The 16125-nt window shown below is 44.2% G+C and overlaps 1 protein-coding gene across 3 annotated transcripts in view; it reads left to right on the top strand.

The window, feature by feature from the left end:
* The window catches only part of Lpp (LIM domain containing preferred translocation partner in lipoma), a 606896-nt gene extending 603191 nt beyond the window's left edge, over nucleotides 1–3705 (top strand). For 2 of the 3 annotated variants that reach the window (XM_075967672.1, XM_075967680.1), the window contains 2 exons: nucleotides 501–621; nucleotides 2991–3218. In XM_075967672.1, coding sequence (XP_075823787.1) covers nucleotides 501–621; nucleotides 2991–3119 — 250 coding nt within the window. In that variant the 3' untranslated portion in view covers nucleotides 3120–3218. Of the gene's footprint in view, nucleotides 1–500; nucleotides 622–2990 lie in introns of all 3 variants that reach the window. The other variant, XM_075967686.1, reaches the window with a different exon arrangement.
* The last annotated feature ends 12420 nt before the right edge of the window (nucleotides 3706–16125 follow it).

The raw sequence follows: 16125 nt of genomic DNA, 5'->3' as shown, positions 1-16125 counted from the left end.
GTCTCTGCCAATTGGTAAAACCTGTGTGTTTGAGGCTTTTTGTGGAATTGAAGATACATTTTAAAGAAGAAAGCTGTAGAGATTCCTAATTCCAGGATTTGTCTAGGACACGAGGGAGGCACACTAACATCTAGAAGCAAGTCAGAGGGTAGTTGGAACTTACCAGGGCCTTTGTCCATCCATGTTCAGGCAGGACCTTGTCTCCTGCGTTCAGGTAGGTCATGCCTAGGGAACAGTGTGGTTCTCTACACAGGACTCCTGCACAGCACATGCTGCCTGCTAAAGAGTTCCTTGAAGGGTCTCTATTAAAAACAGTTCCCACTTTCTTCTCAGTTCCCACCCTCTTTTTGTCACATACACATCACGCACCATCTGTGGAGGCCTCTACTGTCACATTCTTTAGGTCAAGGTCACACAGGAAATTCAGACCAGGTGTTAGCCTGTGTTCCTCTCCATCCGCATCTGTGCTTGACATTTCACCATTGTCTGTCTCTTTTCAGGAGATTTGCTCCACGCTGTTCTGTGTGCAAGGAGCCTATCATGCCTGCCCCAGGCCAGGAGGAGACTGTCCGCATCGTGGCTCTGGACCGTGATTTCCACGTGCACTGCTACCGCTGTGAGGTCAGTGGCATCCCAAAGTCAGAGCAATCCTGAAACCTGGAGACCCCGGTGCCTAACAAAGACCCTAACGTTAACAGACAGGATCCAGCTCTGATACAGACAGTTAATGCAGTGACATCACACCGGTCACCCCACTCCACACGATCCCTCTCTCTGTACAAATGCTTCAAATTCTTACCCCTCCAGATGTAGCTAGGAGACCGAAACACAAAATTGTAAACTATTACAGTAGAGGAAGGGTCTTTGGGCAGAGGGACCATTATCATCCAGTGAGAAGGACAAAAATTCATTCACTTCAGGGTTGCAGGAAGAGATTTATTTATATAGCAGTTGGCTTCCAAGCTTAAGAGGTCACCACTGTTAAGAGCTATGTGAGAGTCAGGGCAGGGTGCTGTAGAATCCATAAGCCAGACCCAGAATCAGCCTAGAAGTGAGAAGAGGGGCTTAGCTAACACTGTTTGGGGGATATGCAGCCATAATACAGCAAAGGGCAGAGGTCCTTCCCCTCATCATTTGAGTCTTAAAGGACACTACATTGAGAAGGTGGTTTGAAAATAATTTACCGTCTTCTGTGAGCTACCCAGGCCCCTCCTTCCACTTTTCTCTGACATTACTCGCTCATATGGATACTGCCCTTTCCAGCCCTTCTCCTATCCGTGTGGAATGCAGGCTTCCTCATTCGTTCCCTTGTCCTCACAGCCCAACAGAATGCCCGAGGTTGTGGAATATCAAGGCACTGAGGCCCCCAGAGAATCTGTCCACTCCGTTCACTTCCTTGTCTTTAACTGACCACCTGTTTTTGCACTGTGCTCTGTTCCTCCATAAAGCCCAGGTTATATGCCCCTCTCCAAGCTTAACACAAAGAAATACTATAACTATTGTGAGGTCTAAGACCAGGGAGGAAATGAGAACAACAGTGTTCAGCCGTCGTCTTTCCAGTGCCCCAGTGATGAGGCCACTGAGTATAGAGATCTTTTAGAGGACATTTGACAGCAGATACTGAGGCTCCAAGAACCCTCCCCCAACACACACAGGCACACACACACAGAGAGACTTAAAACTGTGCCATCTATGAATGATGTCATTGTGATTTGAAATCATTCTTTTGTTTAGTTCCGTTACTCAGTTCCTGCAGACATCTCACAGTCCAATATATCACTGGTTCTTTTTGGCAAAGCCAAACTTCCTGTGGATCACAACTGTGTCTGCTACGGTCCTCTGGGTCAGCCCTGTTTATACCAGGAGTTTATTCTTTGTCGGCTGTAGTCATGGCTTCATCTCCTCGCTCCTCTTGGAGAGCAGAGCGTGGAGCTTTGCAGCCATCGTAGCCTGTGACAACATCTTCTAAAGTGAACTGGGCACATAGTGCTAAGTAGGACTCTGTTGATTTTCCAAGCAAACCCGCATTGCTTCTAAAGGCCAGGACTGCCCTTCAGTGCTACCTGATGCTTTACAGAGTGGACCTTCCCTCGTACCAACACTAGCACGATTTTTTGCACGTAGGCAACCCCTGCGTTTGGTACAGAGTACGTTCATATCCCTTCTCAACTTTGGCCGACCCAAAAGCTTGATAAGGCACAAATTACCTTAATTATTTTCGGGATGGCGTTCAGTCTTGTGTGTCGCCTGTACAGACAGTGACAAATGTAACAGTGGCACATGGGGAGCTTGTCTCCGGTTATGTGATCTGTCCCTCGCCAAAATGTTAGCCCTTTTGGAAAGTATGACAAAGTCTTGGTCCTCCCAGCCCTTGCATTTTTGTGCCGTTGCTACAATTGAGTAAATAATGCAAAAGCCATGGGTAGCCTTGCTACACGACAGAAATCACCTTTCTTTGATTTAAATAGCAATAATAGACTCCCATTCTTGCCCCTGTTCATTCTTTTGATGAAGGGTAGTGTGCATTAGGGACCATGCTTTTCCTTGCTGTTGTTGAGGAGAGCACATTAACCCCTGGGAGCCGAGAGCTAGAGACTCTTTCCTCCTTTTACTATGTTTTTGTATTCAGTGACTAGAAAAGTCATTTTACACTATTTGAATTTGCTTCTTTTGTTTGGACATTGAGTCTCTATAGTCCTTGCTGGCCTAGAACTTGCTATGTAGACCAAGCTGGCCTCAACCTCACAGAGGGCCACGTGCCTCTACTTCCTGCATGCTGGGATCAGAGGCATGCACTACCACTCCTGGCTCCCATTTGCCCTTATGTGATTAACCTCTAAATCAGTGTCCTTCATGATCTGCTATGTCACGTACTGAGGGTGCAGGACAGCGGGCACAAGACGGAAGCCTTGTCAAGACGGCTCAGGAAGCTGGACTTGTACCCATGCCTCCCAGTTTCACTCCCATCCCTTCTGCCTCCATTTCTCTAGGATTGTGGTGGTCTTCTGTCTGAAGGAGACAACCAAGGCTGCTACCCTTTGGATGGACACATCCTCTGCAAGACCTGCAACTCCGCCCGCATCAGGGTGTTGACCGCCAAGGCAAGCACTGACCTGTAGAGTGGGTCGCCCGCTTCGCCACCGAGCACGCGGCACCTAGAACGAAACACAAGACAAAGATAAGAGAAGAAATAGAAAAATAGAGGCAAAGCTCTCAACCCCTGGGATGGTCTCTGTTCTTCATCTGCTGTTAACCTTTTCTTTAGAAGCACCTACAGGATGAGATTTGTTTAAGTTCCTACCAAATACTCGTTTCACATTTAATCATGTAAAGCCTTGATGAGCCTTTGTTGTAAGGACCTCCACATTTTTGCACAGATTACGCTCCATCCCATTCACTTCTGCATTCCTGTAACTTTTAATCCCTGTGTTTGCCTCACTTTCCATCTGGCTGAATAGGTTTTTAGTGTGGTATTTGCTGTCACATGATGTTTCCTGGGTGGATATGCCAGCCTGCAGGTGCCTTTAGCTTGACGTCTCCTCCTGTCCCCTTTCCCTCTGGCCGTGGCCACGGAAGTCAAGCCGTTCTGTTGCCAGGGGTTGGAAAGGTGGATTTCCCCATGGCACTGTACCACTCGTGTCTCTTGGTAAAAATAAAGGTGGGGGGAGTGCGCATTCTTCTGCTAGGCTATAAAGAATGTACTTGAAAAAATACATAAATTTACAGGAGCCCAAATTTACTTTGCCATTATCCAAATTCAAGATGTGCAGTGCCCAGTGGTTGATGCTCATTTGAAGGCATTTTTTTAGCCTATATCTATAAGTGATAGACCACCATTCACTACTGAGTTAAAGAGACCACATGGGAAATGCTAACCAAAGGACTGCTTGAAAGCAATTTCAAAGCGTTTGAAAAGCCCAGTTTATTTTCAACAATTCTACCTTGAGCTTTTCATCTCCGTGCTATCTGGACATAAGACAGACAGACTTGCTTTTGGTACATTTCCAATTCTGTCTGACACTTCATCTTACAAGGACTGTGAATTTTCCCCTACCACACACGCGTGGTTCCTACAATTAACATTTATCTACAGAGAGATATGTATTAAGAGGAATCAAATTCTTCTCTTTCTTTCATTTTATAATAACCCAAATCTATTTTTTTTTGAAAACTGCAAATTTGGACCCATAAAATGAAGTTACATAACCATGTTTCCTCTTCTTTGAAAAAGAAGGAAAAGCTGGGCAAAGATTGCGAAACCAGAGTTTTATTATTCTGACAATCCTTCTGTAGCTCAAGTACATATTGCAGGAGACATTTTCCTATCTTCAGCGTGACATTTACACCACACTTTCAAAGACAATCCCTGAAAACAAAATTGTCTTCCTGAGCTAAAAATATGCAGAATGCCTGACTAGAGTCTTTATGCGAACTCTTATTAGCCAGCGAAACGCTTGCTTGCCAACTGGAGCCAGTTTGCTCGGTGGAGAGGAGACACTTCGCTTAGCAATAGCAGCTGGCCATTTTGTGAACTCACGGTTCTCTATCTTGGGACGAGATTTCCCAATCCTTTCGTTAAATTTTCTACAAATATATACTTTAAATTATGGAATACTTTAAATATACAGAAGGGTATAAATAATAATATAATGAATCCCTCTGTAGCTAACACCCAGTCCTAGACATAGAGAAATATAGCCACCTTAAATCCCAATATACCTTTTTATTTCTTTATGCGGTCGGTGCTGGGAGTTGAGCTGGGGCCTCAAGTGTTGGCAAGCACCATCCCACTCCTGGATCCCCGGCCCTTCTGTGTCTTTTTATTTTTTTTTTAAATCTTTATGACATGATGATCTTCTAGTCTGACAGTTTTAATTTTAACATTTAGAGCCAAAAAATTTTTAATTGCTTGTGCATGTTTCGAATTGCAAACCCATGCCTCAGGAATTCTTTATAAAGTTGATTTTACTTGAATAGAAGTCATCAGAAAAGTGATTAAAAGAAACCCTTAAGCTTTTGTCACTCAGCTCGTCTGGGTCAATGTGGGGCTTCTTTAACTTTCTTCGCTAAGCAGTTTTCATGCTAGAACCCCTAAAGCTGGATTTCAGGGGGCACTGCCTGCTCTTACCTGCTTCTCTTCTCTGGAGATGCACGGAGGGCAGCTTGTGGATTTCAGGATATGGTGGGTGGTGGCTCTATCCCTGAATTCCTGTGTTCCAGTTGAAAGGCTCAGCTGTGCCATTGACCTTGGAGAACTCTGACTGTCGGACAGTCGAGGTGGCAATACAGTCCTCTTGAACTGACCAAAATCTTCAACGTGAAATTCAGGAAACTGTCTTGATGCCAAAAGTAGGGTCCAGTTTAATGAGGGCAGGAATTATGTCTAGAAAGGCAGTAATGTTGCTATAAGTTTAGACACCAGAGGAAGAATTTATACTATAGAGCAATAACATCATGTGTGTATTACATTTAACTACTTTCCGAACCAGATGCTTCCATGCAAGAGTTGCGAGGATTGCCACCACCATTTCTCCCCTGAGGTCTTAGGACAGAGCTCTGCCTGCTTACAGCCATCCCCGTGCCTTCTCACCATGTAACCTCAGAGTAGCTTTACCAAAGAGTTTTAAAGTGAATTTCTTTTTAATATAGACATATACTTTTATAATAACGAACGTGCACACACACATATACAGAAATATTTAGAATTAGATGTTTTTCTTTCACAAGGTCTAACCATGTAAAGGATCCTACAACTCCACTCTGCAATTTCTTTAATCTATGATTTGCCTTGCTTTCATATTTTCTTACTCTGCATTTGATTTCAGCAATACCAAGTCATTCTACTCTTTACTCTGTTAGCTACGTAAAGTTTTGCCTACTGTAGAGATATAAAGATCGTATTACTTTAATGATTATACACAGTCTTTTGATATATTGCCTTACTATCATTTAAATACATAAATAGAAAAAATATGTCTGTAACTGAAAACTTGTAAAATGCTATCTGAATTGTTTAAATATCGAGAGCACAAACACTTGGTTCTTCTTTATAAAGTGTGATACGTAGGACAGGGGGAAAAAAGACCCACTGTCATGGGCTCTGCAGAGAACATTTCAAAATAAGATTCTATTTCTAGAGTGGTGGGGATGGCTCTCTAAGCCTTGCATGAAACAGACAAGTGCTCTCCCATAGCTAAGCCTCCCATCCAGAACAAGATTTTGCAACTGTTTGGAATCCCATCTCAGACTGGCTCAATATGGAGCTGGGCAAACAAAATCGCCTTTAAAACTCATAAATAAGTCATCACGAGTCCTAACTCAAGGCCTCCGCGTTAATGAAACATTGCCATCTCTGCAGCTCAAAGATGTGGGTTTTTTCCCCCTGTCACCAGCACATTGTCGTCCCTGTTGGAATGACTTCTATGATCAAAATGACAACATGGGTTATATGCTGATTAATGAAATGAACTTAAAAACACTAATTGTTTTCTATGGGAAAATCTGCAGATATGTCTATGGTAAGCTGTTAAAAACATACGGACCTTAATGACGATGAACAGCTATTTTGTATTTGGGTCCAGGGGAGGGGGAGCACACTCTGTATGTGGCAGCAATAGAGCGTTGGTACACCAGAGACAGGCCTCCGCCAACACAACCGTCAACCATCTTCCTACTTACTACAAGTCCTATTAATGTGAACCAGTCGGGAAGAACAGTGTTATTTCTATTTGATATGGTTTGGGCTTCTTCTGTCAGCTCTGTGTCGGTTGCCCCCTGATCCTTCCATTATCAAGTTTTGAAGGGTGTCGGGCAAATTATGGCAGCTGCTAAGGAGATCAGGGAAACACTGATGCCACCTCCCAGCCTCTCACCATCCCTCTTGGCTTGGAAAGGCATATTTTTTTATATATACATGTCTAGAAATATTGCCATTCTACCTTAGTATTTCACATTTGTAGTTTAAACAAGTGATTGTCCATCTGTTGCCTCGAGCTACAGTACATGTGTGTTATGAATGAAATATGACAGCATGTTCCATACCCCTGCTTCAGCCATCTGTAGACAACCAGCAACCGAAAAAGATACCTCTGCAAAATGTGCCTTGAGTCCTGTCCTGGGATGGCTCTTCGGGTGCACTTTCGTGAGAGACAATCAGAAGCCACCCATAAGTGTGCCTTATTCTTAAATAATCTGTTTACACTGTTGCTCAGTATAGAAATACTAAATCCCAGAGCTTCATGATATCACACACAGACACGCGGCGGGGGGAATGGAGAGAGAAAACTGTAGCAGTTCCTTCTTAGTGTACTGTCTTCCATTTGGAGGGACCTCATGGGTGTCTGTGAGAGCGTGCTCCCTGCCAAAGGGCTATCTTGGGTGTCCTAAGTGCTTGTGGTTGGATCTTCCTCTTGTTTTGCTAGAATAATAATACCCAGTCACCACATAGACCTTTAAATTGGATTGTTTGTTTGAATTAATAAGGAGCAGTCTTGATTATTGAGCAAGTTATAATTGTGGGACAACCATGAATATTTCCAGACAAGTGATTTAGTTGACTGATAAATGGAATGGACGTGCTTGTGGTGCGGTAGGTTTGGTTAGCATAGCTGTATTTCAGATCTTTTACGATTAACCTGGCCAAAGCTACTGTGATTAATGCAATTGTTTAGGCCTTGCTTTCTCCTCTTCTCTCCTTTCTCACCTCCCTCCCTCCGCTTATTCCTTCTTTCCATTGTACCTACTATTGCTGCCCTATTTGGCCTGTCTCGTTAGTTAGGATACTATAACATTACAATTGCATTAAAGGAGAAAGGCTACCAGAACATGTGCTTACCATCCAGACAAAACTTGTTTTACGGGTGCGTACTCTTTCAGTTGCGTCTGTTCTTAGAGGGAGCTGCCGTCTTTCCACTGTAATTTAATCAGTCCTTATCGAGGACTTCGGTAGTAGAGTCCTTTAAAACCAACCCAGTGTTTTCACTCATGTGTATGCAAAGAGATCTCTCTAAAGCTAGACTGGGATTTCATTTTAACACAAGCACATGTTGACCACAAAATACTTGTATTTTTAGTGGTAGAACATCATGTTGTCCCTTTGAAATGAACTTGATAATTTTCCTTGTGGCAAGGGGAAGCTACTAACTTTGAACATTGCAGCGCTTAGCCCATGGTCCATATTAAATAATAATAATTGACTCTATTTGCAAGGGATAGTTTAACACAAGGATTTTCCTTAGAATGTATATTCTTTTGCAGGCATATTTTCCCTTAGCACAGAGGAGAAAGATACTAATTTACTTTTCTGTTCTAATTTTTCCTTTTTTATGCAAAAATTTGAGACAATATTTTAGTTAGCCACCATGCGGATGACTGATTCTGGAGAGCTATGTAAAAGACACACTTTTATCCACGTGATTGAAAGAAAATGCTCCAATCTTTGCTCTTTGCTTCTTCTGATTGTTGTTTCTTTCATAGCAGTATCTAAGCAGAATGATAAGTATCTCTACTGCTAGCATTTGTTAAAAATTAGCATACAACGAATATTAAAATTCTTTTATAATATTTAGAGTAAATGGCTAAGTTAAGTTTTCCAAGATGCCCATCCACTTAGAAGCAAGCTAAAACTCCCTTTACCAAACTCTGATAGCCATCTTCTGTGCTCCAGTCGAATATTGCTTAAATGGCCACAAATGCACTCTATGAACTTATCTTTGAACAGAACTTCTAAATTCAGTTCTCAATCCGAGAAGCAGAATGTTCTGCCAAGAATACGGATATCACCATGTCATCCCGTGCTCTACCCGAACGCTGGGGGGGGGGGGGTCTTATGGAACACAGATACTCGGATGCTGTGCCTTGGGTGAGCAGTGTCAGCGTCCTTATAAAGATCTGCATCCTCTTGCTTTCATGCCCGAGACCATCACATTTATTCCTGGGTATGGCCAGTGTGGAATACTACTCAGAGCAACCCAGCCTAGTTGGAAAACCACATAAAACCATTGTAGATTCCAGACTTTCCCCCCTCTTCTCTGTGGTTTGACTCACCGAGTCCTTCAGCTTCTCATTGATTGGCAGGGACAGTGCCTGTCACTCTCCCGCCACCAGTGTCCACATTACCCGCAATGTTTCCTAATTCTATCCTAATTCCCATCCATTCTGTGACTCAGCGATGGCTGTCCGTCGGGGTGGGAGAAAGCACTTTTCTTGGAGTGGAAAGGAAAAGGAATAGGAATCCTTCAAAGGTAAACAATGACCTCCCTGGAAAGGAAGTCCCCTGTGATGGCGGGGCCACGTGTACAAAACAGCCCTCTTATTTTCTGTGCTGGTTGGTTTGTTTGTTTAGCTTGTTTCACTGTAGCATTTGATGCTGACAGAATCAAAGTCATTGAGAAGACAGGAAGTGAGCTAAGGGAGATTCCATCCACAAGAGTCCTGCTGTCTGCAGGACATAAAGTGTCTTGTGTCCTTTTCCTTTATGCTTGTCTTCTCAAGGATCTCACTTGTCTGTGTTCCCACTAAGAACAGAGAAAACGCTTCTTGACACTTGGTAAGGTCTGCATCAATTCTAGTCTTTGATTTTGAAACTCTTCCATTCGTTTCTAACATTTGTGTCTCAAGCAAGCAGCTTCCCTTTGTGATCAATTTATCCTGTTTTGTCCTCTTAATGTCCTTATTCCTTGACTGATCTTGGTTTAATGATCACTGTTTACTAACTCTGAGAGTCAGGCTGACTGCAATAAGATCAAATAGTCAGTCTGTGTATCTTCCTAGAAAGGCGTGTGGCCTGGGAAAGACTAGTTCCTCACAATGGCCTTTGTGGGAGTTCGGGGAGGACATGTGAGGACACCCTAGGCTGACCTACTGGCTTCATTGCGAAGTTGAAGGAAGAGTCCTTAAGACCCAGCCAGACAGCATAGGCTTCTTCCTGCATAGATGCATTGGCTACGATGCCTGGATTCTGGAGTCTTAATCACAGCAGGAGAAGCTTTTATATCTTCAGGCTCAGTGAAGGAGGAAAGGCATCAAAAAAAAAAAAATAACTGAACTGCTAATCCCCTCCAATCAGCATTATAGTTGGAGGAGGGGGATGGTTGGCCAGACACACCCAACCCATACATTACAGATAGGAAGCAGCTTCCTGTGGTCTTTGTTGCAACAAGCATACTCTTACTCTTATTGAAGCACGCTACATCCTCAGCTCTTGCAGCACGTGTGCCTGTCTTTTGAGCCCTCCAAAAGGAACAAGTAGGCCTTGTCTACTTTTCTTTTCTTCTAGGAACACAATTAGGGCTCTGGGCCATCTGTCGCACTTGGCGTTCCCGTTCTATCACGGACTCCTTGCTGCACAGTGAAGTTTGCTTAAGTAGTGCCTGTGTCAAGGAACTCATCACCCGGTGAGGAAGTCCCTTTGTACCAGCTGTCCTTGTCATTAAAAGAGAGCCAGTCTCAGGGCTTATGTTTCCTGGGTCCATAAAACAAACCTACAAAACATAATAAAATGCCGGCTTTCCCCTCGTTTTTACCTCCACTGTATTTGTTTTGTTTTTCAGTCGTGTATTATTTTTAAAAACAACTTCCGTTTTTAGCTGAGGAGTAGAAATGCTTTACACAGTCACAAAAACAGCCGAAATGATTTCTGACAATCATAGGTTAGATGTTGTGTGAGTTCCGTCGTTTGTCTTTTCTATTCAGGAAACACCGCTGTTCTGACAGCGGTCAGGTAGCTTCGTGTCCTCCCTTCGTAACCGTCCGTGAACAGGTTGCTCCATTTATCTGACCCATTGATAATGACCTTAAAAAGGATGGGAAACCTCACTGTGTAACCTCCTGCTCGCAGAAAGAAAACGTCCAAAGCAAAATGTGGTGGTACTGATGAAAACTCACCACTTCTGATCAGTTCTTCAGCACAGAAGCCTACCATCAGATAGGAATATGTGGTTCTGCTTTTTATGTAAAACCATATAAATTCTCTCGCCGTTGCCCTGGGTTACAGTTTAGCTAGCAATCATTAGTCTTAGGAAGGGCAGGCTTGTGTCTCCTCTACATCTGAATCTGAGAGCCCTGTAGCAAGAGCCTGCTATCCGCCCCTGGGTAGGTAGCACCTATGGGTGAATTTCTGAGCTGTAAAATAATGAAATTCCTGAGAGAGCTTACAAACTGCGTTCACACGTAGAACAGCCCTGGAAAGATGGTTATTAATAGCCCTGTCCTAGAAGAGAAAGCTGAGGTTCAGAATCATTAAGTGTCTTGCCAGAAGCAATAGAGCTGGTAAGTGTGAGATCTGGGCATTCACCCAGCCTTGTCCCGCACATTTCACAGGTTACTGAAGGCCCTGTTCAAAAATAGCCACGGAAATTCACAGGGGCCGTTTGGGTATCCGTGGCGGGTGCACGTGTGTGTTCCAGTGTTGCACACCATGAAGAGCTTGAGCATGTCTCTGTCATCTTGTGGGAAGCCCTGGGTCTTTGTGACCAGCACTGGGAGGGAGCCTGTGGCATAAAGGTCACCGAGAGCAAATGGCTGTGCAGAAAGCACAGTGCAGCAAATTTCCCCAGAGGGCATTGGTTTCCATTAACCACAAAGCTCTCTGGGCCTGTCAGGTTCAGCATATCAACTGAGACCGTGTCATTTACAGTACAGTGGTGTGCAGAGGTGACCTGAGTTTTAGGAAAGCCCTCCGTCCTGTGGGCTTGTACGTCCCACAGAGGCAGAAGCTGCTATAAGTTAAAAAAACAAAACCACACTAGTCTCTCTGTTCACGTTTATGTAGAGCCTGCTAAGAGTGTGCTGACACAACAGGAATTTCTGATCCAATAAACCCATGGCCAAAAGGCCTTGAAATGCCTAAGCCAGAGCTATTGAGTGAATGGTCTTTCTGAAATTTAGCCTTCTTCATTTGATAGGCGGTACCTCTTAGGCTGTGGGATGTTTGTAATGAATATCCCCTCATCACAGGGAGCTTAGCACTATGTTTAACAACAGTCTTACTTGGAGGACCCCAGGTATCTTCTACTAGCCGGCCCACATCACAGCTCAACAACAACAACAACAAAAATACCCTTTTGTGGCTGACTCACTGAGAAGCTGTTCATCGCATGTGCAGTCAGGGCTTTCTTTTTTCTGTCTTGTCTACCTTCTGGTTATGTGCTACAAGTGGAAATCCACCGATCAATTAAAATATCCTTTCTCCACAGGATATCTGCACTAAATCTAGAAAGCCTTTCAAACGCCCTAGTTTGTAAATTCGACATTTTCCTCCCGGAAGTCTCAGCTCCATCCAGCCGCTCATCTGCCAGTTCCCTGAGATTAGGAAGAGGCAAGTTAAGCAGCAGATAGCCTTCCTCCCTTTCCCAGTCTTCCCTCAGGGGGGAGATATAGGGCACAGAGAGGACCAGAAGGTTGGCATCATTGCCTGAGCCCTCACAGCCCCAGGCGGGAAAGGTGCCTTAACTCTCTGAGAGCTTTGATGGATTTTATGGCCAGTAGATTGGGAAGCATTTCCTCTGGCACAAATGGGGAGCCCACCCAAACTATAGGTTAATTAAACCTTTTGAGCTCTTCTCAGAATTCCCAGATGAGTTTCCCGAGGAGAACCTTGCCACTGTAGAGCTGACCCGTCTCACTAGACAGAGGGGCAGTAAAGGGGTGAAGGCATAAGACTGTTCCTTCATGAAAATACTCCTCAGATACCCTGACGAATCAGCCACAAATCCTGATTTGCCTTCATATAATGTAAAGAAAGGGAAAAGGGAGGGATGAAATTTTCCCTTCTTCCACCCTATATAATATAGTTCCAAAGATTTAGAGAAAGCACAATTGTCTTTGAAACACACACACACACACACACACACACCACACACAGGTCTTCACCAAGAAAGCTGATTCTCAAAAAAAAAAAAAATCTTAAAACATTTCAACTCTTCAGGCCAGAGAATTAATAAATTCCTGTAGACCTGACCCATTTCCATAGCTACCAAAAAGGAAAACAGAAAGCTACTTAAATCTTGTGTGGATCTATTTATCTCTTAAATATGTCACAGCAATTTGATGCAGGAGTGGAAAGCGAGCTGTTTATCTGCCTTGCTTGAGTCTCTCTGTTTCTGTCAAGGAAGGGGAAAGACTAAGGAACCAGCATTCTTGAGGCACTGTGTTGCCATTTCCCGTAACATCTGTTTCGCTCTGTATTGAGTTGTAGGAATTCATATCTGCTTTCGTAAACCCACATCCTCCATCACGGAGGAGTAAATGTTAAACCTGAATATCTTTGCTTACCAAACTATTTCACTCCGTTTCTCAGTCAGAAAATGTGAACTAGGCAGAGCTGGCTTTCACATCTACATCCTCTCTCGACCACTTTGCCTTTGAATAGCCATGATGCTCATTTAGTAATTAAAGGTTTGGAACTTGGCCAGGTTATGAGGTGTCTGCCTAACGTAGTTCGTTCCTTCGAACAGACTGGGAAGAAAGGGATTTTCATCATTTAAATACCAACCATGAGAATGGTCTCATTTTGCCTAGCAAATAGTAAATTTGGCACGGATATTTGGGTGATCTGTGCATTATAGTAATCTTTTTTGTTCTTCTTGATTTCTAGAAGAGTGTCAAATACATCATCAGTGTATGGGATTACATCATCAAAAGTCCTAGTACCAAAGACCTCATTCACTCAGTAGCAAACTGAATTAGCCTGGACCCTCCTTCTACCTCAAGCAGAGAGTCTGAACTGAGATGGGTCCTAGAGGAGATGTAGGCTCCAGAAACTTATCATAAATGTTTTTCAGTGATGTAGTAGCGAAATCCTCTCAGTGCCTAGCCTTTGCTACCCACTGTGTCACTGGGGACACCTGATAAGCAAATTATCCACAATCTCTCTCCTTACTCATGAAAGGTAGAATAGTTCCCTCTGAGGATCAGAATTGTGTCTTTCACTCTTTGTTCTTTTCTTTCTTTCTTTTTTTTTTTTTTTTTTGGATTTTTCCGTAGTTTTTGGTTCCTGTCCTGGAGCTAGCTCTTGTAGACCAGGCTGGCCTCGAACTCACAGAGATCCGCCTGTCTCTGCCTCCTGAGTGCTGGGATTAAAGGCGTGCGCCACCACCACCCGGCTCTCTTTGTTCTTTTCTGTATGTTTGTGTGTTCTTTTGTTCTTGCTGTTGTTAATGTTTTTATTTAGAGACAGAATTTCTCTATAGCCTTGGAGCCTGTTTTAGAACTTGCTCTGTAGACCAGGCTGGCCTTGAACCCACAGCGATCCGCCTATCTCTGCCTCCCAAGTGCTAGGCTTAAAGGCTTGAGCCACTATCACCTGGCCGTGTTCTACACTCTCTTTCCGGAAACACATCAAGGAGGAAAATAGAGTTAAACATGGCCCGTTGACTGTCTGCTTCTTGAACATGAATAAGATTGCCTCGTGAAATCGTCTGCCTTTCACAAAACCTTACACTTAGAAGCCAAGTTTGTACCGCTGCAGGGAACTCCGAGCTCTGGGCTCTGAACATAGTTAGCCTGGTTTGGTTTGGTGCTGTCTGAATCTACGTCTTTATCGTTCCTTAACAGATTCAGGGCTTTTCTTCCTCTCCTGCTAAAATGGGGATGTGTGCAATTATGAACTGAACTCTCTAAGTACTACGCCCTTGCCACCAAGTAGTTGTGGCACAAAGACAGAGCCCACGGATCGTAATTTTGCCTGAGCTGCACACACAGGCTCTTATTTCACGGCGTTGTCACGGGCCTTTCTCCTTCTGTGCCATCACCTTTGAGAAAAAATGATTGCACCTTCTCCGAGCCTGCCTTTTTAACAGCTCCAGTTGAGTTGTCAAGACTTTCCTAGCTCTGTATATAGCCATTTGCCGACTCCGGCCTCTGTGAGACTGATTCAAATCTGTGATCTTCTGTTCAGCACACACATCAGCAAAGTGAGAATATGGGTGCTAAATATAGGCTCTATTAACTTTACTTTTAGATGTACTGCCTTCAGAAAGTGCCTATTCTGAGGAACATAAACGTTATTCCTACATATGTATGTACACACGGTACCCGGAGTCACGCTGTTCAGCCTTCGGAAACACCACCCGAAGGAGTAGGTGCTGAGCTAGGGGAGGAATTGGCTCATTTCCAACCTCCGCCACCGTGGCTACCATGAAAGGGGCCGAAACGGAGTCAGTCCCTGGCACTTCCTACAGCCTCTTTGCGCTTACATGCCTGGAATGGTGGCAAACTGCTGAGGAACTTGTTCTCCGTGGAAATAATTTGCTCACAAACATTTAGTCAGGGGGAGAAAAAGGCAATTAATATATGTCATGTGTGTGTTTATAAACTTAAGTATTGCTAAGTTTAGAGTGTCAGCAGGTTTCTCTCAGGCTAACAGAGAGAACTAAAGAAAAGTCTTGGCTATAGGGAATGTAGGCTCCGGAGGCCAAGTGTCCCTGCCAGATCCTTGAAGCATTTTCCCTCCAGCTCCTAAGAATACCAGCGCTTGTGCTATTTGAGGCTTTTGTTCCTGGAGCTCTGTCAGCGATGGAGGAGCTCTAGGTGTTTGTCATGAGGCCGCGGCATAGCCCGGAAGGTCAAGTTTCTGCCTAGTGGTGGCAACAGGAGAGGAGCCAGGTAAATATGCTGAGGTGGATAGAGAGACTGTATGATTGTAGAAGGGTTGAAGGGAGGACATGGTTCCAAAAAAGATTGTTCTCAATGTGTCGTCTGACTCAACCAGCTGGCAGATCACACTTGCCAAGTCGCTTCCTTTCCTTCTAAGTCACTTGGCTCCGCATTCCCGCCGATACGCCTCTGAGGACAGGAAGATGTGTCCACTTAGCCTTTCTGAAACGACGCATAGTGACGTCCTCTTGGTCACAAAGCTACCAAGAAATGCCACCACTCCCACGCAGTTTTGCCAACTGATAGTAAAGGTGACAAGCTGTAGAAGATGCATTTGACGGCATAGTCGTCAGCTACTCCGCTTTCCATATAGGAGCCCAGCAACCCAAGCAGGAGCAGAGGGAGCAATGGGGCCCTGGGGGGCAGCTCCAGGAGTGTGGCCTTGCTGCTTTAATAGCCTTGTGATTGGAGCCAAGGGGATTTTGCAAAGAGAGTTGGGCAGTACTTCCCTCCAAAATAGTTCTCCCATTG

Source organism: Microtus pennsylvanicus, chromosome 1 (genome assembly GCF_037038515.1).
Source record: "Microtus pennsylvanicus isolate mMicPen1 chromosome 1, mMicPen1.hap1, whole genome shotgun sequence".
Lineage (NCBI taxonomy): Eukaryota > Metazoa > Chordata > Mammalia > Rodentia > Cricetidae > Microtus > Microtus pennsylvanicus.
This window is presented reverse-complemented; position numbering and strand designations above follow the sequence as displayed.